The sequence below is a fragment of the Vulpes lagopus genome, chromosome 1 (genome assembly GCF_018345385.1).
Source record: "Vulpes lagopus strain Blue_001 chromosome 1, ASM1834538v1, whole genome shotgun sequence".
Taxonomy (NCBI): Eukaryota; Metazoa; Chordata; class Mammalia; order Carnivora; family Canidae; genus Vulpes; species Vulpes lagopus.
The window spans coordinates 162,031,286-162,057,773 of NC_054824.1; the positions used below are offsets into that span (position 1 = coordinate 162,031,286).

Genomic DNA, 26,488 nt, shown 5'->3' on the forward strand with positions numbered 1-26,488 from the left:
GCACAATGGATGGAATGAATGGGGGATTTAGATTCAGCTGAACACAAATAAATGAATTGGGTAATCAGATTGAGGAACTTTCTGAACAGATTAAAAGTAGAGCTAAAGAAAAGAAACCATAAAGGCAAAGTTAAGAGATTTGGAGGAGTGAATACACATTCCAACATCTAGCTAAAGGAGTCCTAAAAAGGAGAAATAAAAACAGAAAGAAATGTTTAAAGAAATAATGAAGATAAATATCTCAGAATTAAAGATAAAACATCTTAGATGTAAAGGGCTTTCAGAGTGTCAGACCAAAGATAAAAAGAAAAACAAAACCCAAACATATAGTGAAGTGGAAGACTATAAAATGGAAAGAAAAACATCCTAAAAGCTTCTAGAAAGAGCAGATGGCCTCCAGAGGGAAAAAGGACCAGACTGACATCAGACTTCTCAGTGGCAACACTGCATCTAAAAAGGCAATGGAATATTTTGAAAAAGGAAGGAAACAAATATTTGAAGCTGGCATTTTATACCTCTGATGTGAGGGTGTGATTACAAAATGCTCTAAGCATATGAGATTTCATGAGATTTATCTTACAAAATCCTTTATGGAATATCTAGAGTAAGCACGCAATTCAGAGGAATGATAAATACTAAAGATCTTAAAAGTAAGAGGGTGACTAAATACTTGAGTAAAATGTCTCATTTTTGCCTTAAATAAGAGATTATCATAAAAGAAGAGTAAAAAAAGAAAGCCTATTTATCACAACCCATAGCACAAATCTAAACAAGTTTTCTTTGGAGAAAGGTGAAAAGAGGGAGTGACAAGGAGTCCAGAGGGATTTGAGAACATGCTCAAGTACCTGGATTGCTTCAAGGAAGGTCTATTGATCTATTTAAGAAATCAACAGGGACCAATAAATAGGAATATGGATCTTAAGTCTAAAATCTGGTTCTTTGGAAATATTAATATTAATTAAAGAGAGAAGCTGACAAAACTACAATGAGAAAGGGAAAGAGCTACAGATATAGTAGAGATTAAAAATAAAATCTCTTTTTAAAAAGATTTTATTTATTTATTCATGAGAGACACACAGAGGGAGGCAGAGACATAGGAAGAGGGAGGAGAAGCAGGCTCCATGCAGGGAGCCCGATGCAGGACTCAATCCCGGGACTCTGGGATCACGCTCTGAGCCAAAGGCAGATGCTCAACCCCTTAGCAGTTGTCCCCAAAGTAAAATCTCTTGAAGACTTTTATGCTACTAAAATGTAAGACTCAGGTGAAACGAATATATTTCTAGAAGGTTATAAAGCATCACAACTGGTGCAAGAAGAAACCAAGACCTTGGATAGATAAGGTAAAAGCAAACACTTCACAGTCCTAAAACAAAGAGAAACAACCAAAACAACAAAATATGCCCAGGTGGTTTTAGTGATGAGTTCTGCCATAAGTTATTCCAAAAAGAGCATCAAAAAGCATGAAAGCTGTCCAGATTTTCTTTTAAACGAAGCTAGTGAAACATGAATTTCAAAACTCAGTAAGGGCGTATATAATGAAAAAATGTATAGGTCATTTTCTCTTATGATTGTAGATGTAAATAGGCTGAACAAAATTTCAGCTAATCAAACCCAGCAGTGCATTAAAAAAAAAAAAAATCACATTCAGGTGAAGTTTCTCTGAGAAATGTAGAGAAATGTATCAAAGAATCTATCAGTGTACTTCATCTCATTATTAAGATAAAAGATAAAAATCATAATTAACTCAACTGATGCAGAAAAAAGTCATTGGATAACGTTTAGCAACGAAGTTTATCACAAGAGCTTTTAGCTTCAAATAGAAAATTCTGTGACAGATATTTTAAACTTCAAATCAAAGTGAGTATTACCCTGGTGTATTTAAAATTAGCCAATTATATATTTATTTTATTTTGAATAAGCTTAAATAGATTTTTTCCCCCATCAAAAGGAGGTCTAAAAATAAAGGCTTAACAAAAAGTATGCAACATGAAGCTGCAACTAAACATTCCCTTTAAGGACAGGAATGCGTCAAGGTTACCTAATACCCCTGTTTAGCTAAAGAAAGTTCTAGGTCCCAGGTAATGTGACAAGGAAAGAAAGATAAAGAGATTAGAGGCATAAGGATTAGAAATATATAGATAAAACCATCACTATTTGTAAATGATATGAAACATTTACGTAAAATATTAACAGAAATAATAGATAATTAGAATTCATGAAAGAGCTTAGCAGGATTATTGAGTATGGGATCAATATACAAAAATCCACAGCATTTTTCCATATCAGCAATAACCAACTAGAAAATAATTTTTAAATTCAATACAAGTCACCAAACAATAAGAAATTATAAAACGTTTAGAAATTAACCAAGAACATAAGGGATATAGAGAAATATGTAAAGTCCTATGAAAGAAGACAAAGACGATTTCAATGAAGATACATTGTATACTTTTAGAAGAGATAACTTAGTATTCTAAAGATGTCAGTTCTCCCCAAATTACTTTATACATTTATTGCAATTCCAGTCTAAGTTCAAGTTGAGATTTCCTTTGGGAAACTTGATAAACTTGTTCTGAGATGCCTATGGAAAAATGAAGGTCACCAAAGAGCTAAGTAGACTTTGAAAAAGAAAAGTTATGGAGATATTAATATTAAGATATTAAGTAGTAGATATGAAAACACAATGTAGTGTTGGCAAAAGAATAGATAAATAGACCATGGACTAGAATATGGAGTTCAGAGTTGGGAAATAGATCCAGGTACATATGGGAACTTAATATACAGTAAAGCACCACAAATCTAGGGAGAATAGATGGATTCTTTAGTAAATGTTGAGGAAATTGGCTCACCATATAAAGAAAAAGAAAACTACATCCTAACTTAATACCACATACAAAATAGACTAAATATTAAAAAATACAGAAAGTTAATAAAGTACATATAGAAGAGTATCTTTGTGTCCCATGGGAGGGGAAAGACATAAAGACTTCAAAAGCTCAAATAATGATAGCTCGTACTTATTTAGCACAGGAAGTCTGGTGGAAAGATAGACTATATGAACAGACAATTTACAGAAAAAGGCAACCTGAAAGGCTAACAAGCATAGACAAGATGTTTGAACTCAAATTTGTCATTAAAGAAATTCACCTAGAAAATGAAATATCGATTATGCCTATTAGAGTGTCAAAAGTTACAAAGCTGTATCATGTCAGGTCATTAGGAATGGTGCATGGCATTAGGAAACAGGAGCCTTCCCGCAGTGTTGTAGGGAGTGTAGAATGGAATAGCCATCCCAAAGAGCAATACTCAGTTAACCTATGTAAACACATACCCATAACCCAGTCATTCCTCTTCTGGTTATATATCCCAAAGGTATTGCCTCACTGATTCATAAGTGGACAAATACAAAGTATTCTCTCTGCAGTACATTTGTGGTGTGGTAGGTTGGGGACTCTCTGATGTCCATCTTGGAAGAATGGGGGGGTAAAATGTGATGGGTGAACAGCATGCGGCATTTTGCAACAGTTGGAAGCAAAAGATTAGACGCACTTACAACATGAATGGATCTTAAAAACAGTGCTGAGTAGAAAATAGGAGAACGGGATGAGTTATGTAATCCAATACCATTTACATATATTTAAAATATTTCTACTAAAAAAATTTTCAAGAACACATTTTTCAAAAACACATGTAAATAAGAGGGCACAGATTCAGTACCTCAGAATGGTTGCATGTAGAAGGCGGAAGAAGAGATGAGAGTAGGAGGAAATAAATAAGTAAGTACAGAGAGGGACCTTGTTGGAGATTGACATTGGCGATGTGAGATAAACTGAGCAGTATGGTTAATTCAGAAGTCTCCTCTTATACCCAGCCATCCTTGTTGGACATGGATGGGAATGTTTTGTTCAAATGAGGTGATTAGTGCCCTGCCTCCTTCCACATGGTAGAGTGTCAAAGAAAGGAGAAAGTGGACCTGTCCTTCGAGGGGTTTGCTTATTTCAATGAAGCTAGCAGTCCAGCTGTTTCTAAGTAGTGGAGTAGAGAACCCCTTCATTCCCTACTTTGATGAAGGGGGAAATGTGGTGTATAGGAGTGAGTAGAAAGCAGTGGACAGTGGTCATTGGAAGTCCCAACTGATAATTAGGTGGATTTGCATGACCTGCTATCTATTGTCTCAGGACCCAGGATTTGCCAATCTTTATTAATCGTTACAGCTTCAACAACTGAAGTTTACGTTAGAGTAGACTCCCAGAGTTATTGTGAAGAGCCCCAGAGAGCAGCTCAGCCTGGATGTGGGACAGGGCTGGAGCAAAGGCAATAAAGAAAACTTCTCATTACTCTTCTCTGGGCACCTCCACAAACGGTTGTCTTCGCTTAACCTCAAGGTCAAGACAACCTATTTTATAGTGTTCACTGTCTCTGAGGACAAGCTTTAGTGAGCGTCTTGTTTGCTTCTTATAGTATTAAAGGAGACAATGAAATCTGCCTCTCAGAAGATCATTTCACCAAGTCTCTGTTGCTCTACAGGGAATATTTGTTTCCTCATTTATATTCATGTCTCTGAAAGACAAGTAGACCTTGAATGAAATTTCAGGCGACAGTAAATTATAAATAATGTATCCATATTTTTTCTCTTCCATACTACTTGTATTTAATTCCCCCCAGAGTCTTGTGCAAACACCAGAGACAAGAGGACAGGAAGCTATTAACATGATGGAAAGAATGAAATGGGTTTATGCTATATGGCAGGAAAGCAGCAAGGGAAGATATCTTGATCGAAGAAAGTTTTTGATGTTTTGTGGGTGTGAGTTCTTTTCTTTTAGTTCTCTCTTTCCCTTTTATTTTTAAAAACATTGCAACTCTTTTCCAGACCATTAAGTAGACATCTGCTTGAAATGAGTCTCTTACTTTGGCCCACCCAAGGCAAGATGAAGGTTTGTCAGTGGATGGAGGCCACTTAGGGGCCCAGCTTTAGGCTCTTTTGTTCCATAAGGCAAGGCATAAAAAATGCTTAGAATGATCAGCTGAGATCAGCCCATCCTAAGAATAGGATGCTGCTAAGTGGAAAGCTCAGGTACTGTCAATGAAGTCTTAAAGGATGCCGGTTACTAGAATGAAATTAGCTTCTAAATCCATCAGCCCTGATTTGCCGTCACATAGGATGCTCTGGTGTTTTCAGACCTCCTGCTCAGCAGGAATAATTCATGGGGTTCAGACTGGCAGCACTCCAATTTTTTAAGTAAGTGAAAAGATTCTCTGCTCTTCATTTTTTGTTTCCCTCTTCTTTTTCTTCTTCCTCCTCCTCCTCTTCCTTCTCCTTCTTTTCCCTTTTCTCCTCCTTTTCTTCTCTTTAGGCAAAGAGGGGCCCACAAATGGAGCATGCATGGTGAACTATGTGGCTCCCATGTGTGTGTGTCGTTGGGGAGGGGGTGTCAGGGAGGGTCCTGTTAGAGAGGCAGGGAGAGGATGAGCTGGGATGTGCTTAGGGTCAGGGAGGCAGAATCAGGCTCAAGGCACAGCCACTGTGACTACTCTCCCTAGAGGAAGCCTAATCTTGAGGGATCTTTAGGAGATCTATGGAGATGACAGGAGAGTCCTGGGATGAGTAACACCTGCCCTGTACATTGGAGGCCCCTTCTCCTAGACTCCTCAAGGCATCTGGCTCAAGCCACCCATCAGGCAAACCCCAATCTTTCCCTTATTGATAACATCTTGATCCCCACATTTAGGAAGCTGGTACTCTTGTATTCTCTTTCTCCTTAATAAAATAAGCCTTTGGCAGGGAAGTTGGAGAGCAGGGTAGAAAAGGTGGGGGAGGGGCATGGCACAGGCAGTGTAGACTCACTAATGTTGACATGCCAATAACTGTGTAGGCTTAGTGTAATTTCTTTGGGGAAATTTGCATTTGGGGTGGCAGAGAGAACCTCAAATTAGAGGGACTTTGGGTATCAGACTCTGCAGGAAGTACCTCTTTTGCTACTCCCCTCCCTGTGAGAGATGTTGAAAATCTCCTTCTACAGCTTTGTTTCACCAGAAACCCCTCTTCCGAGCTCTATAGCTGGGATTTAACTATTCTATTCAACCAACCTTTATTATATTTGCTATCTGTCAGGCTTTGTGCAAGGTACTTTCATATGCATTACCTCTGTCCACAAACTTTTCATTCTGCAACCGGTCATTTCAGTGGGTTCTGATAAATCTCTAAGACAAAGCCAGCAGGGTGTGATACGTATACATGACTTAAATTTAAATTTGAGCTTTAAAGTAAAACTCTGCAAAGGTTTCCAAACATGGACACATCTTTGCCATGTACCACAGTAGTGGGGGCAAGTCCTTCTCTGCTACCCCAAACTATATAGAGCAGCTCAGCCAGTAACTACACTCATTATACAGGATTGTGGGCTCTTCAGTTTTCTCCTTTTTGGGTTGGTATTGGTCATGCCTCAGGAGCCCAGTGTCAATTGGAGTTCATAAAAACAAAGAAACAAAGACCTAAATACATCCTGATGGCCCCTCTGCACTGTTCACCCAACAAAGCCATTACCTTGGCCTCCTCTCCAGATTTCCATGAATTGTTTACCTTCTGCTTATTCGATCTTGCTGAGGCTCCAGCTGGATTTTGGATCCCAGACCCAAACTATTACACACCCCTGGGGCAGCCTCATGTAAGAGAGGCCAGTGGTAGGCACAGAAGCTGGCATACTTTTATAGCCCACGTGGATCTGGAGCAAGGCACAGCTGCAAGTTACCGCAGAAACCTCAGGCATATTATCATACTGCTCACACCCATTAGCTGTGGCATTACAAGGGTGGGGATTGAAAGCTCATACTACACTGAGCAAGCATTGAAACCCATGCATTTGGAGGATGAAATGATTATTTTAGACCTAATAAATATGTAAATTGGGAGCTCTGTTTATGTTTCCCTCATCTGTGTCCTTTTTATGGGGAAGAAATTCTTAATTCAGTAAAAAGCTTCAATCCATGGGTCTTTGGATGGGGGGGTAGCTTGAAAAAGAGGCACGGAGGACCTTTTAACTTGTGAATATGCAGAGATGGGCTTGAACAAGAGAGGGCAGCCACTCTTGATACTGAGATAAGCCACTCTGTGAAAGAGCATGGAGCATGAGCGTAATTGACTTCAGCCCCATAAAGGGATCAAGTGTCCTCCGAGTTCCACTTGGTAAAGACAGGTCTTAGATTCATGTTTGGTTATGTGACCAAAGCTTATTTTTGTTTTTTAATTAAAAATTGTTTTTCTAATTAATTTGCTCATTGTAGACGCTTTGTAAGATATTGAAAATATAAAAAAGAAGGGAAAAGAGGACTCATTCATAATCTCACTACCCTAAAGAACCATTAGTGCGTTTGATCCAGTGTCCTGCTTTGCCATTTAGAAGAAGTCTACAAGGAGAGGCACCCAGGTAGGGATGGGGGAATGTTCCATCACCTCCCTCTCATGATGGGGGGGATGGGTTCTGGGGGATGGGTAGGATTCTGGTCACCCTAGTACTCTGAGGTGGCAGGAAGACATACATCTAGCGATAAGAGATATGCTTACACTTGCTCCACACGTGTGCATAGCCACACCCCCAGAATGTGGGGTGGGAAGACAGTTCAAAGTCTGGCCTGGGCAGTCCCACATTACAGGCTATAGAGAGATACCGTGGGATGTGGTAGAAAGGATTGTTAACAGATACAGTCCCCACAACCAGATCAACTGAAGTCAAACCCCAGTTCTCTGACTTTAGAGCTATTGGGTCTTGGGTAAGTTGCACCTCTGTGTGACCCAATTTCCTCATCCGTAGCTAGGGATCATAGAACATAGTTCATAGGCTCATGAGGATTGAATTAGTATATGTAATGCAGTCAGAACAGTGCCTGCTATTAGTTTATTTCCTGTTATGCACATTAGGACACTCTTATCCCTTATGGGCACTTTCAGGTATTTTCTGCTGATTAATTGGAGGAAGGCAGGAGGCGCAGCTGGATTTAGAAATAGAAGACCTTGGCTTTCGTTTGACCCAGCCACTTACTAGCCATGTAAATCATTTGATTTCCGTGCACTCTGTTTCATCATCTGTGAATTGGAGATAATAAGGCCCTTTTCACCAGTTGTTATAAGGACTGAGCTGAGACCAGAGGAATGCAAAACTTCTGTGTATGGAGAAGAACCCTAGACTTAAATATGGAGGGTTTACTCTTGGTACTTTTATGAAATGATTCTCTAATTACAGGCAGCAGAGGATGGAAAGAAGGAGGGAAGCATGAACTTTGCTGAGAAAACACTTGTAGAAAATCTGAACAGGAACCTGATGTCTTTACTTGGTGCATTTAGTGGATCCAGGTGGACCAGGGATTTGTACTGCTGGTTCCTATGGTTGTCTTGGTAGTTAAGAAGTTTCCTGGCAGGGCCTTGGAAGGGGGAAAGGGGGAATGGAGGAAACCTTTATTTTCCTTCACCAGAAGAGGCAATTGAGTTTCTTTGGTAGGTTCCTCCCTGACCAAGTCCCAGCAGAAGGTGCTGAGGAGCCAGACATCATACAGGGAAGAAGGCATCACAGGGGTGGAGTCTCTCACCTGTGGTGAAGGTGGCAGAGGTGAGGCTGCTCCGGGCGGTGTCCTGCGCTGCCTGCAGGAGCACTGTGTAATCTGTGCTCTCAGACAGGCCCTCCAATCGGATCCACGTGTCCTCTGCATCCACAATCAGCTCCTGTGGAACAAGCAAGAAAGGCAGGTGGATGGGAGTGACCAGCACACAACTGGGAGGAGCTGGAAAGGGAATCCCAGAGCCCACGGCCAGCTAGGTCAGTATTGCCATGGCCACTGTGCGCTCTCCATTCCACACCAAGGAGAGACCCGAGCCAATATACAGAGAGGATAGCTCCCGTGTGAGATTTCGGCAGCTCCTACCTCACAGATGCAGATTGGCATAAAAATAGGCATGTAAATTATCAAACCCAGTGATTTGCTGACTGTACAAGATTCCTCAGGACCCAGGGAGGCAAAATCCTAGGCCTCCCTACTTCATCTCCAGCAGACTAGCTCTGCTTAAATCTGTTGTGTATATTTGGCTTCTGGATGTGATTTCACTTTTTTAGAAAAAGGATTTCATTGTGAACAGAAGTTTGACAACCAGTGCTCTAGAAGTACTGTTTCAACTGATCATATGACACAGAAATTTGTCATCTCTTCACTGCAGGCTATACAGATGTAGCCTTTATAATGCTTATCAAGAAGCATAAAACACTGTTGAATTTGGTATCCAGCTCATGTTTGCTTGGCCCTGCTAGTGAAATTTTTCCCCAGAACTATGTATTTATAAAGGCTTGGAAGTTTCCAATGTGCTTTGTATCATCATATTGAAAGCACCAGCACCAGCAAGTGAGGTTGTAGAAGTAGACACCCCCATTATCCAGAGCAGAAACGAAGGCTCAGAGAGGTTTCGTGTTTTGCTTCAACTTGTAAAGAGAGTCATAACGAGCCAGGACTAGCACCAAAGTCTCTGGCTTGCAAACTCAGGCACTTTCCTCAATAGCATGTATGTATCCATCATGACAAACCCAGTTTTCTCCCTTCGGATTGCTTGATAGAAAAATTTCCTTTACAGAGAAATCTCACCTTGCGGCTTCCATCAGTGGATTTGTAAGTTAAGATGTAGTTTTCAATCTCTGCTCTGGGAGGCTGCCAGGAGATCAGGGCACTTTGTCTGGTGACTTCACTGGCTGTCAGGTTTGCAGGAGGGTCCAGGACTACAAAGAGGAGAAAATGCCAGGAGTGCCTGCCTCTCCAGCTCCTCTCTGTTTGATTCCAGGCACATGTATCTCTTTGCCCACCTATGTGGTCTCTGGGCTGCTTACACGCTGACCCTAGGTCTGGCTTGGACAGGAGCAGAAAGGGTGCTCCCGGGTCAGAAGATAATGAGTCAGTGTCATGATTATTCCTGCAACTATCCCCCTCTTTTCTCACCTGGGCTTCTGGACATAGGTGTGACATCTTCCAATTTGACTTCTGTCTGAAATCATGACCTTGTTAAATCTACATGTCTATGAGTTTACTCTTGAGCTTACTTCATTCCCACGTCTAATCTTTGTCTACTGTTCTGGCCACGATTGTACCTAGCAACTGTCTCCCAGATATCAAGCCCTGTAATGTGCATCAGATTTTTCTGGGCCAGATGCATTTCCAGTACTGGGCTCTCTTGGCCTGGTTCTACTACTGTCAGCCAGGCCCAGGATGAGAGCAGGAAACAGAAATGTGTCTGTTGCCTGGGATCTGCAGCTCACTTTAACTGGCCTTTGGGCAGCAGTCAACTGAAATACAAACAGCTCATAGCACTGTCCAAAGCCTATAGACTATAATGTAGGGAAACACATGGAGATTGGTAATTTTTAGGATCCACATAAGCATCCAGGTGCTGGATATGTAGCCAACCACGAACTCACGGGTAGAGAAGTTGGTGCTGATGGTACCACTGGTGAGAGGCCCACTGGCGGCATACATGCTGACAGTATAGTGGGTGCTAGGAAGCAGGCCAACAAGCTGGAATTCCTCACTGCCTCCATCAACCAGGATGGTCTCCCCAGCAACTGCAATCAGAAGAACATAGATAAGAATTGAATAAGGCTATTGAACCTGGGGAAGCTTACCAAATCCAATGGCATTTCATAAAGATTCAATATTAGAGAATTTTGGAAAAAATATCTTAAAAGTCATTAACTTAGCATTGTATTCCACACAAGCATCCCTTCTCATCTCATTTTGCATTGTAATTGAGAAAATAGTCCTTATTTAGAGGCCAAATTGTTTTTTCCCCTGACTTCTACTTGGGCCTCCAGGGTTAAAAAGAATAAGCTGAATCTTCTGTCTACATGGCTCTTGGCTCCCACCACACCCCCTAATCAAGTTCTCTCTTTGAGAAAATTTATCCCCAATCACCATGACATGTATGTGGCAATTCTAAAACTATTGATTTTTTTATAGCCATGGGCAGAGCTTTGCATTTATTTCTACTGCATTTTGCCTTGTTGATTGAGTTTTGGAACACTGTTTTAGTTTATTAAAATATATTTGAATTCTATTGATCACAGTTTAAATTTTTTTTTCTACTTAAGTAGAGTTGACACACAGTGTTACATTAGTTTCAGGTGCATAACATAGTGCTTCAACTCTCCATACATTATGCTATGTTCACCACAAGCATAGCTACTGTCTCTCACCACACAGTGCTATTACAATATCACTGACTTAGTTTTGTTTTACATACAAATGTGGTACACATGTCTTCTCTGTATCCATTCATGTTGTCAATAAAACTGTTCATTAGAGCGGGGCCAAGCTCTTTAGAGCTTGGTGTCTTTAGCATACTCTGGAGTCATTTAGCATTTAAGAAAGTTTACTGAGCAATTCCCCCAAGTAGGTAGGGTCTGAGGTTTCAGGTTTCTTGTGCACAGAAACATAGAAGGCATGCAAACAAGTAAAAATCCAAACCAGCTCTTTGAAAGAGCAAACATAAGGACTCTATCTTTTGAATATCCTCATTTGCAGCATCTTGCCAGCAGTCATTACTCTGGCCATATCAAACCACCGCGGTTCCTCAAAAATCCTCACATTCTCTTGCATCCTACAAAGGCACTCAGGCTGCTTTTTGTCTTAGAATTTCTTTTCTTCTATTCTCCTTCTCTCACTTTATCTAAGGTCTGCTTCCTTTCTTCCCCTCAACACCCTCACCCCCATTGAGTGATCTCTCGGATGTGGCTGGAGCTGTTTTGTGATTGCTTATGTCATGACACTGCTCACATTGGGTTGTAACAATGTCCTGGTCGCATCATCACTAAAAGTGAGTTCTGTGAAGAAAAGAACCTGTGTTTTGTCTCTCAATCCTTACAGCCTTGTTGGGTGTATGGCTCTTGGGAAGACTTCCAAAAATTTTGTTGAATGGACGCTTATTGCTATGATGGAGCCGTGTGCTTTATAGAGGATTTGATAGAGGATACAGTGTTGAAACGAAGATGGGTTTGTCTAGGCAGACAAGTGGGGAGAGAATTTCCCAGTAGAAGAAACAACACATGCAAATGCATGGTGGTTTGGGAAGGCATGATGGTAAGAAATGCAGGCCCATGACATATGCAAGGAAGGGTAGTAGGAGTCGAAATGGATTGTGCATGCAATAGAGGGGTTATAATGTATCCATAGTCATGATATTCATTCCTTGAGGAGAGCTATTCAATCAGCTACCATTCTGTGCAATTCCAAATATGATCCATCATGTATTTTTCCATCTAAGTGATAAGTAGGTTTTTCTGATGCCTTGCTGAAATCCAAGTGTGCTAGCAGATTTGCCAATAAAAAAAAAGATATAAAGTGGTTTTGGTAAAACTAATTCTTAGTGAACCTATACTGGTATCTTTTCCCAATTTATTTAATAGTCTGTTTTGGTTTTTATTTTCCCAAGCTTTAACAATCAGTTTACTTTGCAGCTTACAAAATTGGCTTTCTCTGTCATTTTTGAAAATTAAGACATCTGCTTATCTTTTTGTCTTCTGGTATCTTTGTTCTCTAGATTCCTGAATGTAATCCACAATTATATTCTGTGATCACATGTACACTTTAGGCAAGGAAATAATTTTCTTAGGCCTAGATACTTGAATTACTCAGCACTATTTTGCCTTGGGGTACTCTATTCAATTTCAAATAGCAGAAGGTGAATAAGCATGGTAAGACATTGAAACTCAAGATTTCATATTTGCTCAGTATTTTGGGTTGGATATGGTACACAAGACTAAAGCAACAGGCGTTTGCTTGCTCTGGATCCTTTGTCACCATGTATTATTTGTTCTAAGGATGGTGCTTTAGTATTTTTCTCACTATGTAAATACCTAGAAAATTGTGCTTTTTTGCCCATAGCATTTGGGGGCGACTCTCAACTCAGTTTTGAATTATATCTTCCAAGTGCTATTTCTCAGTTTTTGTATTTGCTTTTGTTTACATGCCCTTCTTGCACCTTTCAGATTGAGCTTTCTGAATTCCCATAGTTGATATAGTTTGCAGAGTTTGGGGATATCTTGAGAGCTTTACAGTGAAAGTAAAGCAGGAAAATTTCTGTGTTCCTCAAATTGATTAAATGTCCTTTTTTTTTTTTTTTCCAAATTTCATAATAGTCTTCAGCCCCAGGCCCCACCATTCCCACATGCCTGATGCATAGACCTGTAGATGTTCACCTGCAAAGTGTGTGAGAATAATGACATAGTTCTCCACTTCACCCACTGGCGCCTTCCACTGCAGCAGGGCTTCTGTTGGAGTAATGTTGGTAGCAGTCAGATCCACAGGGTTGTCCATGGCTGAAACAGAACCAGAGAATATCAGGTAAAGGTAGGAGATACTAAAGGATGGAATCCCAGTGAACTATCTCCTATAGTTTCACCCATCATGCACGTCAGCTGTGTGCCCTATGAACTAATGAAGTGAGTGGAGACCTCTTTCCTTTCTTCCCTTCTGATCCCATCCTCCTCCCTTTCTTCCTTTTCCACAGTATGCAGTTCTGTCCTTATTGGCTGCAGATCTTCCTTTTAATTCATTCACTAACTTATGTGCAGAGCACTGTCATGTGCTACAGGGGATTCCAAGGTATGGCTGTTGTGTTTTACACATTTAAACCTAGATGGAGAAACTAAGAACATGGAGGAATTGTTAAATTTCTTTAGTTAATGAGATAATTTGCTTCCCAGGCTCCTTGTACTTTCATGAATATAAGGAGCATGCCTTGTGGAATGATTTCTGTTAACAAACTTCAGGAAGTGAGGTGGGAGGCCCATGAAGTCAGAGTATCCTCAGCACCTGGAACTTACAAAGTTCTCAATAAGTGATTATTGAGTGACTGAATGGGACTCAGATTGCCTCTGAAGCCACATATGATGAGTGCATTCTTGCTTTGCTATTCATAAGCTCCCTTTGTACTGAGTCCCAGGTATCCCTTTTGTGGCCTAGAAGGTCAAGAGGATTCTTCTAGGCTAAAGGCTAATAGTGCCTACTGGGGGGAGCAAAGTTTGTTCATTATGGGACCAGCTTCCTCATCTTATTTTATTTGCCCATGCTCTATGTCTTTGTTTCTTACTATGCTTCTCTTCTATAAAGTTAGGATTTATTTTAGAAATTGATGTTATTATAATGGTTTGAGGAATCAACTCAATCTAAGGGTCATGTAATTTACCTTTGGGGACCAAGATGTGCTGTCAATTTGGCCCTGTTCTCTAACTGCAGGTTCTATTGCTTGCCTATGTTCCTTATTTGGAAGCAACAACTGAAATATTTTTAAGATTTTAATATCTGAATTGTATACATAATCTGTATCTTTAACAAGTTCTTCAAATGGAACCTTATGAAAAGAGACAAGGAAGAAAAGTCTTGGGAGACTACAGTTAGCATGATCTCTCAGAGATTGACTATGAGACCCTGAAGGAGTACTCATTTCCCCAAATTGTAAAATCATAGACCTCACATTAAAACAACAACAAAAGAAGACATTTCTGTCGGCAATCTGTTTATTGGGAGTTACCATAATAGCTCTGTCTGAACCCAAACGAGGGTGGTTTGGGTTGGTGCACTGCTGAATATCTGCTTTACAGATACTTGCTGTTTATAACCAAGAACCCAAGGAATGAGTTTCTTTTTTTTTAAATCTAAGTTGCTGATTTCTTTTACCTTAGGGGTAGGAGGCTCTTGAAACCCATTTTATTGCCCTCAAAGAGAAAACCATCTAATATCTTTACCATGAATTTCTGAGACTTTCAGTTAAGTGAGAGGGGGAATTCTTTTGACTCACTGGGCATCACTTTGAGTCAATATTTCTTGATTTCCTAATGGTCACAGGTAATGTGATGGAAAGGAAAGATTGGACCAAAACATGACTGGGTTATGTGTAGTTAGAGGCCTGGAAGGAAACTAGGGAAGATGAAATATATTCTGTCGTGTTTTTTTTTTTTTTTTTAGAAGAATAATCTTTTTAGATTTTGAAACATTCTGAAGGCACGTTTCTTTGGCTATTACTTTAAAGATGTTTCTGGGCCTATGAGAGCATCTACAAAAACAATGAGGAACTCCAAGTTACCTTTTCCTCATTCAAGAAATGCTATTCTCTGAGGAAATTAAGCAGCCTCAAGAAATCTGGGTGTTCTCCTAATGAGGCAAGCCGGATCCTTCCCATGTGCTATGGGAATGATAGCTTAACTGGGAGGTTAGGTCTGGAGTCTGGGGACAGAAAACTTTGGATGCCCCCTCTGGTGACTTTTATAACTAATCTTTCCTAGCTCTGCGTGGTGGGCTGACTGAGGGGCCCAAGCAGGAGAAGCAGTGGAGCTGCTGCAGGAGCTCTGTTCTCAGGTGTATCCAAGGGGCTCCTTTTCCAAAGGAAGGCCTCCATCTTTTGAGCATAAAGCAAGAGCAAATGCAACCACTTGGTGGCTTCTGACCATGATGAGGAATTTCAGGACCCCAAGGGTTATTACTGGAATAATAACCTTTTCCTTCTCTGAGGTAATATTTACTTGGCTAAGTCTTTTTTAAAAATTAGGTGAGATGACTTAGATGTCTGTTCTGGAATTCACTTCCATAATGTGTCTTTGAAAGGTCACCTTTCCTATTGAAAATTCCATGAACATCTTCCACCTAAACCAATAAGACTCTTAGAAGAGGGCTACTCTCTAAACAACCGGTATTAGAGAGGAATACCAGACGGGAGAGAAATCGTAAGTGGCTTTGCATGACACAGTGAGTCAGAGGAGCACCCAGGAAGGGAGCTTCTGAGCCCAGAACCAGTGTCCTCTGTACTAGCCAGAGCAACTCCACTGTTTGCCTCTTTTGTCTGTTGCTGATCCTCAACCAGGGTCCTGACTTGGCTCATGACACGGAGACATGCCTACCTGTGTGAATGAGGGTACAGATGCGCTCACTCTCCTCCCTGCCCCGCACACTGTTGAGACTGATTTCATACTCAGTGGCTGGATACAGTTTGGTGATGGTGAATTCCGTCACTGTGTTGGGCACCACTGAACTGTCCAGTCGTCCAACTAAGGAAGAGCAGAAGCCACTGTTAAAGTTTGGTGGATCCTTCCTCAACACAGCTCATGGTACAGTCTACATAGAAGCTTCTGGTAGCACTTTGTCATGAAGCAGAGATGGGTTCAAGGCCCAGCACTCAGTAGGGAAGGAAGATAAATGGTTCATAGACTGGGAATGTTGGAGCTTGATGAGGCCTTGCATACTGGTCCCACCCCCCTCATTTTATAGGTTCCTTGAAGCAAAGAAAAAAGGTGGTTAGGTGGTTTTCTCACAAGCCAGTTTTCTTAAGGCAGTTTAGAGATCATGGCTGCAGAGAGTGGTCCATGAAGCCCAGAGACAGGGTAGTCCGGAAAACTATCCCACTGGCCCCCCAGGAAGTGGGCAGGCCCTCTACTTTCTTAACAATGTGACATGCACCAGCATGAACTGGCAGGATTCAGGGGAGGTCTGGGCCAACTTTTTCTGACTCATAACTTGGCTGGAGTGGCAGAAATAGGACCACCATCACTGTGGCTCCCTCTAAGGCTCCATGTGTCTCAACTGAGTCTTTAGGCATTCCCCAGGATTCTAGTGTTGGACTTCTCTCTCTCAGGAAAGTGAATGTGACCCTGGATCCTGAAAGAATTCTTTAGGGTTCTTTGTTTCTCACTATACTGCCTAGATAAGGTGACCATGGCTACCATGGTTCACTCTGCGGATGGAGGGTCTACTTTCTGGGTAAATATAGTCAAGCCTTTTGTCAGAGGAATTGGTGAGTTCAAGATTTCTTGGCTGCTTCTCCTCAACCCACTTTCATTGTGATGGAACATGCCACAGAGAGGAGGAGAATGCAGGTAGGGGGTGATATCCTCTGGGACATGTAGTTCTCCCATAGCAATCTTCACCTAGCTCCAAATCCCATCCATTTGTGATAAATCAGATAACTTTGTTACCTTGTGTTGGCCGATATGATACTCGGTAGTAATCAAAAGGTGCAACAGGAGGGCTCCAGGAGACCATAACTGAGTCCTTCGTCACATTGCTAATTGTGATGTCTTTGGGAGGATCAATTCCTACAAGGACCCAGGTAGTTGTGGGAAAAATACAGAAAGCACAGTGTGAAAAAACAATTCCTATCCTCGGTTTCATATGGACCAAGAGCTAATGGTGTGCCAGAGACAGACAAGATCTTTGTGCTCGATCTTTTTCCTTAAAGCCATGGTCAGGCTGAAGTTTCACATGAAATCTCACAGGTATTAACTAAAGTTAAGCCATGTTCATGGGGAATATTTTAACAACATGTAGTCAAGTTGGCAAGCTCTGTGCTTGCTGTGCAGCAACCATTACCTACGTGAAAGCCAGTTGGGAACTTACCCTTTAAGTTTATATGTTTTGTTTTGAACTGAGAGTAAATAATATGGTCATTTTCTCTGAAGCAACTTCTCTTGGACAAACTCAACTCTGTTTCTCTTATTTTTTAGCAGCCACCTATAGTTCAATTTGGAAAAACTGCCTATTGAGTCTAGATGGATTTTAGAGCACAAGTCCAGAACAAATCCACTTTCCTAAATTGTATTTCATCTGTACCAGATGTTTTATTCTTTGACTACTGGAGGGTCACAGGGCCAAAACCAGCTGTGTGCTTCATCCACTTATCCAGTTTGTGAGTTCTAGTTAGTATGTAGGAAATGACCCAAATACCATGTCCTCACCCACATGAACACTCATATCTGGGATTGTATTTGAGAATGATGAGAAAAGAATGATCCAGTACATCTCAGAGTGCCTGTGTTTTCCAAAAAATATACAAATCAACCACATTTTCTGAGTCTCTGGTTCCTACATGGTTGTGTGCTAGTCCTATATAATTTTGAGGAAGTATCATTTGTATGAGTGACCTTATTGCACCATCAAGAGATGGAGTTTCTTCTTGAAGGTTAACTCTCTTCGGGCTGGTAGTGTGAAAACCTCTCAACCAAAGCATTCAAGTGCTGTCATCCTCAAGACATTGAGTCTGTCCTACCTTCCAAAAGGAAGTTTCCCATCTTACACATTTTATGCAGTCCTAGAAGAGGTGGCTTTTTCGGAACAGGTCATAGACCCTCTTTAGCCAAGTGAGGCAGTTCCCCACTTCCTGGGAATTTCTCTTTGTAAATTTCATTGACTTGCTAAAGATCTCTGTAGGAACCCCCTTCACCACCTGCTGTCAAGTCCTCCAACCTCACCTGTGGTGATGGAGCCCACGATGGGCTCAGAGGTCACTGTTCCGTGGACTGCTACCAGGTTCACAATGTACTCAGTAGCTGGCTGCAGACCCATCAGGACAGTATGCCTCTTGGTAGCATCCAGAGAGACCTCTGTCATCTCTTCCTCTTCATCGCGAGGGCTGTAGTTCAGAATGAGTCTGTCTGCTGGAGGGGATGGGTCACTCCAGGTTATGTTTACACTGGAGGAGGTCACGTGAGAAAAGTGCAAATGGGAGATGGGGCGGAAGCCTGCAAATCAGAGGAGATGATGGTTCTTAAACATACATGAGGTGGTGGGACCCTGGCTAGAAGAGCCAACTGACAAAAGCGATCTGCTTTCCTTGTAAACAAGGACTACACCTTTACCTGCTGACTCAGAGCTTCCACCTCCTCACTCACCAGTCCTGTTTACTCTCCTTCTCCAAGCCACATACTGAAAAATGAATGCCCTCAGCAGGGTAAAGCCTCTTTGAGTTATTCATAATACTCACCCAGGGTTTAAAATCTTTATTCTGGGAGAAATTTAACATGATCCTATGGATCCTCTGGATGCCCACTGATTTAGTGCAGACAGGGGAAGATGTATAGAATCAACCCCTATGTCCAGGCTGTAGGAAACCAGATACAAATTTTCTGACATGTAGGTAGACTTGCTTATCTCTCCCCATCATTTCCAACCATTCCATCTTGATATATTTATTAATTTCTCCTCTATCTCTTCTTTCCTTACCCACATTCCACCTTCTCTAAACAAAATGGTGCATTGGAAGAGTGGGTTACCTAGATGACCTTCTGGCACTAAAATCCCCATTAAGCCCTGAGCCCAGCTGGGATTTCTGCTACCCTGGTACCTGTGAAGGCATCCACAGTGGACTCGAAGCTTTGCTGCCGACCCCTCTCAGCAGTGATTGAAATGATGTATTCTGCTCCAGGCTCCAGATCTGTCAGTGTGTATGAGGTCCTGTCCTTGGGCACAGTGACTTCTGAGGCGATCCCGGAGGATGGGGTAAAGGTAATTCGGTAGTGATCAATGGGGCCACTGGCCTTGGTCCAGATGAGGGAGATGGAGGTTTCCGAGGAGGCAGTCACCATGAGGTCCCGGGGACTGTCAAGTTCTGTGGATCAACATAAGTGGCCTATTTTACACAAGTTCCATAGATTGGCCAATATTTATTGGAATTGGACCTCCCTGTGGATAACTAAGCTATCAGCAGGCCTGCTGACCATGATGATTAGCTTGTCATTGCTGACAATTATCTCACAATTTTGTTAAGTGCCTTCCCTTTGAAAGATGGCCAGGGGCTTGGTATATAGATGGACAATCTTCATAAAGGCATTTGTAGCTCCAACACCACTGGAATTCCTCCACCTCTGGGGAAGAGCTGGCTGCTGATTGTCAAGCTCTATATTCATTTTCTATCCGCCTTTCTCAGCAAGCCAACCAGGGTAAAATAGGAGCCACTATCGAGTAGGGATATGACATTCCTGGCAACAGTAGCTACCCCTGTTCCTGAGGCCATTTTGGTTGACTGGCCATGGATGTGCCAGTCTGAGAACTCCTTGGGACCCATGTCCTTGTGGTTCTCTAGAGAGGTTGTCTACACTAGAATGAGTCTTGGGACAGGGATTGTTTCAAAATCCCCAGCTCATTCCAGCCTGCCTGTTACTAGAGTGACTGAAATTTACCCAGAATTTGGAAGCAAATCTGTTGGATCCAGAGTAGCAAGGGTCTCCGGTGGACTTTTCCACTGTCCTTAGATTTAATGGGTTGCTTCCAAATTTAAACCTTTATCCCTGTGGCCTTTATGAGAGCTTCTGTCATGCATCGTAAGGAACATCACACTCTTGCCTATTCTGGGGTGGTCTAGAAAAACATATGACCTGCTATGACACCAACCTATTTGGAATTTTACACCTCTGTGGGCAGCCCTTCAGACCATGGGAGATGTGCACAGATCTGTGGGGAAGAGAGGGAGACTACCCTGCATGTTGATGTCAGAGATTAGGCACAGAGATCAGAGATCTGCAGGTAGATGTTGTTTCTAGGCTGGTAACTGTAATCCAGGGACCTGTTCATGAACGGGCATTGCCTTCTGACCAAGCCTTTCCAGGACAAGCCTCCATGGCTTCTCAGGTCTACGGAGTTTCCTAGTCTTCTTCTGCATCAATCCTCCTACTCACCAGTCCTGGCATTCATGGTGGCTGGCACACTTTGCTGTGAGTTCATGACAGCAGATATTCCAACTCCATACTCCGTGCCAGGCACCAGATCTGTCGGTAGATGCAGAAACAAACATTATTCCATATGTGTCAATGGTAGGGAAGCCAAAAAGGAGAGAAGCAAATGAGCTTAGATTCCTTTTAAGATCTTTTTTTTTTTTTTTTTAAGATTTTATTTATTTAAGAGCAAGAGAGATCACAGAAGGAGCGGAAGAAGGAGAAGCAGACTCATCACTGGGCAAGGAGCCTGACTTGGGGGTCGATCCCAGGACCCTGGGATCAGGACGTGAGCCGAAAGCAGACACCAGCCCGAGCCACCCAGGTGCCCCTCCTGTTCAGATCTTATGTTTAATCCTTCCTGAATCATCTTCTAATTTTATCTATTAAGAAATCCCAATTTTACCACTTAGGAAATCCATATCAAGTCAACAGGATGAAGTACTCAGTGCAGAGCTTCCTTCTTGCTGCTGGTTTTGGGAAGGCAGTGAGGCTGCCCCTGTCAGTAATCTTCAGAAATGTGCTTTCCTGTGGAAGCTCTCCCTGTGGTACTTAGAGTCTTAGGATGGTTACAACTAGTGAAGAGAGTCCTTGTATAAGCTATGAATTGGAGGAGTAGGTAATCGAGAGGGATTGTGTGGACGTGGGCCTTTAAAGCATTTTTTAAACATTGTGTATGAGCACCAATCTGCACCTTTTATAGGCAGGGACTGAAACCATATGAGGACTCCAGGATCCCTTCTTGGGAGAAGACACACTGGTTGGACTTTCTGAGCACAGGCTGTCAGGCCTTTAATGTAGGGGCAGACAGAAGTCCTGTTGCTGTGGGCTGCCTACCAAGGTCAATAATTCAGACCCCAGGGTATTTGGAGTTATGGGTTCAATCTTAGGATGACTTCTGGGGGACTCCAGAAGATGGAAAAGATGCAAAAACTGTTCAACTATAAAGGATGCAAGTTTCTTGGGGAAATCCTTTGGGGGTTTAATACAGTGAATCGTTGGGAGCCTCCTAGGATATCTGCCATTATCTGGGGTGTTTCCCTACCTTCTCCCACATTCATTTTCAGACTAACTGACTTGACTGGTATATTAATTTACTATTGCTGCTGTAACAAATTACCACGAGGTAGTAGCTCAAAACAACACAAGTCTATTATTGTTTAGTTCAGCATTAAGCAGGTCTGAAGTCTAAATAGTTCAGCAGGGTTGCAGCCTCTGGAGGCTCTGGGGGAGAAATTATTTCTTTGCCTTTCCCAGCCTCTAGAGACTGCCTGCATCCTGTGGCTTATGGCTCCTTAATCTATAGCATAGCATTTTCAAACCTGTTTTTCCCTCTGACCTCCTTGTCCATTGCCTCATCTTCCATTCTGACTAATCTCCTTGTATCTCTCTTATAAGAACTGTTCTTACAGTGGCCACACCTGGATAACTTAACCACATCTACAATTTCCTTTTTTCCATGTAAGATGACAGAGTCACATGCTCCTGGGATTAGAATGTGGGCATACCTAGCATCTAATTCACCCTCATTTACTAGAAGTGGGATTGTAGAAAAATACAAGATCAAATCATCACCTGTGATGATGAGTCTGAGTTCTTCTGGTAGGCTTTTTTTGGAGGTGGGTGCTCTGTGTGGGTCCACAAGAGCCCTGGTTGATGATCATGCTATTCTGCATTTACATAACATTTATTCTTTTCAAAATACCTGAATGTGTTTTGATCCTCACCACAACCTGAGGAAGGTGGGATGGGAGGTCTTTTCTCCACCTGCATTAGTTTCTTGTGGCTGCCGTGACAAATGATGACAACAGGATGGCTTACAACAACAGAAATTTATTCTACCACAGTTCTAGGGTCTAGAGGGCCAACATCAAGTTGTCGGTGGGCAGGGCTCCTTCCAAAGGTTCTAAAAGGGAGCATCTTTCCTTGCCTCTTCCAGCTGGGCTTTCCTTACTTGTAGCTGCATCACTCCAGGCTCTTCCTCTATTGTCTCATGGTGCCTTAGTCAGCTCGGGCTGCTATCATCAATCACCATGGCTTAAAACACATTTATCCCCCATAGTTCTGGAAACTGAGAAGTCCAAGATCAAGGCACCAACAGATTTGACATTGGATAAGACCTCACTTCCTGGTTCATAGAGGCCACCTTCTTGCTATGTTTGTGAATATACACAGTGAAAAGAACAAGAGAATTCTCTGGGGTCTCTTTTATAAGGGCACCAATTCATTGGGTTCCTATTCATGAGGGTTCCTAGCTCATGACCTAATCACCTCCTAAAAGCCCTATCAACTAAGATCACAATGGGAATGAGGCAACACAAACATTCAGTCTGTAACACATGGCAGTCTCCCTGGGTGTCTAGGTCTTCTCCCATTCTTTTGAAGACACTGGTCACATTACATTTAGGGCCCAGTCTAATCTGTTATGACCTCATTTTAATTTGATTCCATCTGTAAAGACCCTATTTCCAAATAAGATCACATTCCAGGTTCCAGTTGGACATGAATTTTGGGGTGGACACTATTCAAACCAGTACACCATCATATTGTAAAAAGAAACTCAGGCAAAGGTTCAGGCCTTTTAGGAGGACTGGAATGTCCTACCCTGCCCCCAATGTCATCCCCTTGCCAGAGCAGCTGTGACTTCCCCAGGATCCCTGAGGTAATAAGAATGATTTTGACAGGAAATGCATTGAGCAACCTTTCCTTAACAATTAGCAACAATCATGCCTCAGATAAACCTCATAGGCTATGATATTGCCACTGCACAAAGCTAACCTTTCCTTAACAAATGGCTTGTATTTTTGTTTGTTTAAGAGTTATCTATTTATTTAAAGCTGGGGGAGGTGCAGAGGGAGATGGATTGAGAGCATCTGAGGTAGACTCCCCAATGAGCACCAAGTCTGACATGGGGGTTGATCTCAGGACCCTGAGGTCACAACCCTAAGATCACGACCTGAGCTGAACAAAGAGTCAGACTCTTGACTAGCTACATCACCCAGGTGCCCCACAAATGGCTTGGTTTAATGAAGGGGAATGCTGACGGTAGCCAGAGGGTTCTGCACCCACCTCTTCAGTATGGCTTTAGGACAGTCGATGCAATAAATGCCCCCATACTTGAGTATGGTAAAAGCTACCAGGCCTTACTGACCAGGCTCCCTTGAAGGAGTATATTAGAACCAGCCAGCCCTCTTCTCCCTTTCTCAAACCAAGTCCCTTCACTTCTCAACTCTTCATTCTTTCTCTACAGTGTCATTACCTGTGGAAGTAAAGTTTAAAGTTTGACAGACTTTGAGGTCAGCCGTGTTTACATTAACAACATTCAGGCTCTGCCACTTTCTACAGGTGTAACTTTGGTACTTGATGTCGTTGAGCTTCAGTGTTGGTAGAATGGGAAGACCAATGATCTGTATCTTGGAAGGTCATCATGAGGATGACATGAAGTGCAGTGCCTGTCCTGATAGTAGCCAATATCATTATTATCTTGCTCAGAGGACTATTCCAGGATCTTGAGTCCTTTTTTGGGGTGCCCCAGGCAGGTACAGGCTGGTCCTCGGCACACTTGTCATCAGTTTGCTGATGTTTAAGCTTGTTGGCTCCGACGAAACCAGTGATTCAGGGAGTTCAGCTGTCGGTGAGGAGCCGGCCCCTGGCTGGGTGGAGTACCTGTCACTAGATTGAGTGGGTGATTGCAACGCCCCCAGAGCCGTTCCAAGCACACATTTATCTCTGCCAATATGTTCTGCGAGTCCCAGGTACATCCTTGGTTGGAGAAATTAGATTACCTTTGGGACATAAACTACTTTTCTTAGGCATCTGATTGAAACCTTCAATTGCCTATAATGAAGTAGAAATTCTCTGACGTAGATGAAGGGTGACAGTTCGATGGAGTAAGACAGAAATTATATGTTGCCAAACGGATCTAACATGTAACGTTTTCATCTGAGTTTCTTATTTATGAAGCTTAAATGAAATGTTCAATAATTTACAACAGAATCATCTTTTCCCAGAAAACTGCAGAGCAGAATTTAAAGTACTCTCGTCCCAGGCTTTCTGTCTAGGGGATGGGAAAGTGGGACTCTCTTATAGGTTCCTGCCTGCTGCTTCCCTTTGATTTTCTGCAGCTTTCTTCCTGTGCTACAAGTGAATTGTTGCTCTTTGCCAGCAGGTAAAATACAGTTCTGCTGGAAAAGAAAATGTGTACCCGAAGCATATCCAGCACACTAATACATCAGCACTCTGTGGACTCCTAGGGATTTCTCACTTTCTAAAGACCCCATTGCTCTCTATCAATGCTCCCTTTATCTTTCCATCCACCTCCTAAAAGTGGTGGCATATGAATGGCTCTGTTGCCTTGCTTCACAATAGCTCAGAAAATTCATCCCATAGGAAACCACCACTCTCCATGCCTCATAGAACTTCCTTTGTTCAGCTCAGAGGTTAACACTTTTTTCAACTCTTTCATGGCACACCCATTCTTCTCTGAACTCCCAAAGCATGCAGTTCATTCACTCACCAAACATTATTGAGGGCTTCCTTTGTGCCAGGCATAGGGGATGCCAGGGTGAGCTGAATGGATGTCACCCTTGCTCTTCCCTTAATGACATAAAAAAAATCTGTACTGAAGGAGGACATTATTTATTGAGCACCCACAATATGCCAAGCACTGAGCTGCATGCAGTAGGTAATCTAGAAGAATAATGAAGAAGAAAGGAAGGGAAGAGAGGAGGGATAAAAACTGAAGGCAATTTCTCTTGAGTGTCTGATGGCTAAGAGTATTACTACTAGCTATAGTTTCATAGAGATTGTACCTATTTTCTCATTTAATTCCCCTGCAACTCTGCTAGGAAGGCATTACTGTTGAGCAAATAGTGGCTCAGAGAAGTCCATACCTTGACTACGGTCATGAGGCTAATATACAATAAAACTGGCCTTGGAATTCAAGTCCTTTGTTTTTTTCTGACCTGTCATAGCACGGTCCCTGTCCCTAAGAATCTTACAGGCTAGTGGAGGGGAGTGGAGTGGCAGATTGGAATTTAAGTAATCTGGCACCACACCATGGGCTGCTAAGGAAATCATTTCAGAGGAAGCACGAGATCATCATGGACAGTAATGGCCAGAGGAAGATATCTAGAAAAACTTGAAAGCTAGCCAAGATTAGGGAAGGAGAGGGAAGGAGATATGGAATTCTCGTGGGTAGGATGGGGCATGGGAGCAGGAAGAGATTAATTAGGGCCGAAGAGCAACAGGAACAAGCAAATTCTCCCCTCGGGCTGCAAGGACCATGGACGATGAAGGTAGAATGACTCACTTCCCCCTTTTTGGGAGACTTATTCTTCCAGCTTCCTGCTGCTAGCAGGGAAGTTGTGGGGAGGAGCAGGCCCAAGAAGCTGAGATTGCTACCTCCTGCCAGCAAAGACATGAAGAAGACACCCGGGCTCTGCAGGCTTGGTTGGGTTCAGGTGGACCATAGAAATAGGGACCCTTTCCATCTCCCAAGAACTGTGAGCCTCAAGTCTTCCAAACAGGGATGAGGGTTTGGTTGGCCCTAGTGCATTTACAGGACACCTGCTATCAAAGGGAGGCGGAACCTGAAGACCCTTTGCCTAAGGACTTTATAGTCCGTCTCTCATCCCTGGGTCTTACAACAGTCATGTTATATTGTTACTGTTAGTTTTCATGTTGGTTTCCTCATTAGACTCTTAGGTCTTGGGTCAAGGGTTTGATTTTTTATATAATTCAGTCCATAGCATAGTGAAAGAAATATGTGATTCATGCAAGCAGCATAGCAAGGGTGATGGGAATGTTGGGAAGACTTATGAGGGGATGTCTGAACTGGTTTTTGAAGAATCAGATGTATTTGGGTAGAGAAAGGGCATCACAGGCAGAAGGAATAATAGATGCAAAGGGGTATCTAGTAAACTAATTCATGAAAACCAGGGATCTAATATAGGGGCGCTCATAGGGGAAGTTCCAGCAGTGGAATTTGG

At 42.3% G+C, this 26,488-nt stretch overlaps 1 protein-coding gene and 1 pseudogene across 1 annotated transcript in view; both read right to left on the reverse strand.

Annotated features, from left to right (window-relative positions):
* TNR (tenascin R) overlaps window positions 1-26,488 on the reverse strand; it is a 402,456-nt gene that overhangs the window by 21,409 nt on the left and 354,559 nt on the right. Inside the window, exons 10-18 of the mRNA XM_041770860.1 lie at window positions 20,463-20,552; window positions 19,133-19,396; window positions 18,261-18,530; window positions 16,989-17,108; window positions 15,918-16,064; window positions 13,221-13,340; window positions 10,446-10,589; window positions 9,622-9,752; window positions 8,581-8,713 (exon numbers count right to left, since the gene is read on the reverse strand). Of these exons, the coding sequence (XP_041626794.1) occupies window positions 8,581-8,713; window positions 9,622-9,752; window positions 10,446-10,589; window positions 13,221-13,340; window positions 15,918-16,064; window positions 16,989-17,108; window positions 18,261-18,530; window positions 19,133-19,396; window positions 20,463-20,552 (1,419 nt within the window). The remainder of the gene's footprint in view (window positions 1-8,580; window positions 8,714-9,621; window positions 9,753-10,445; window positions 10,590-13,220; window positions 13,341-15,917; window positions 16,065-16,988; window positions 17,109-18,260; window positions 18,531-19,132; window positions 19,397-20,462; window positions 20,553-26,488) is intronic.
* On the reverse strand, window positions 23,152-23,273 carry LOC121474630 (annotated as a pseudogene).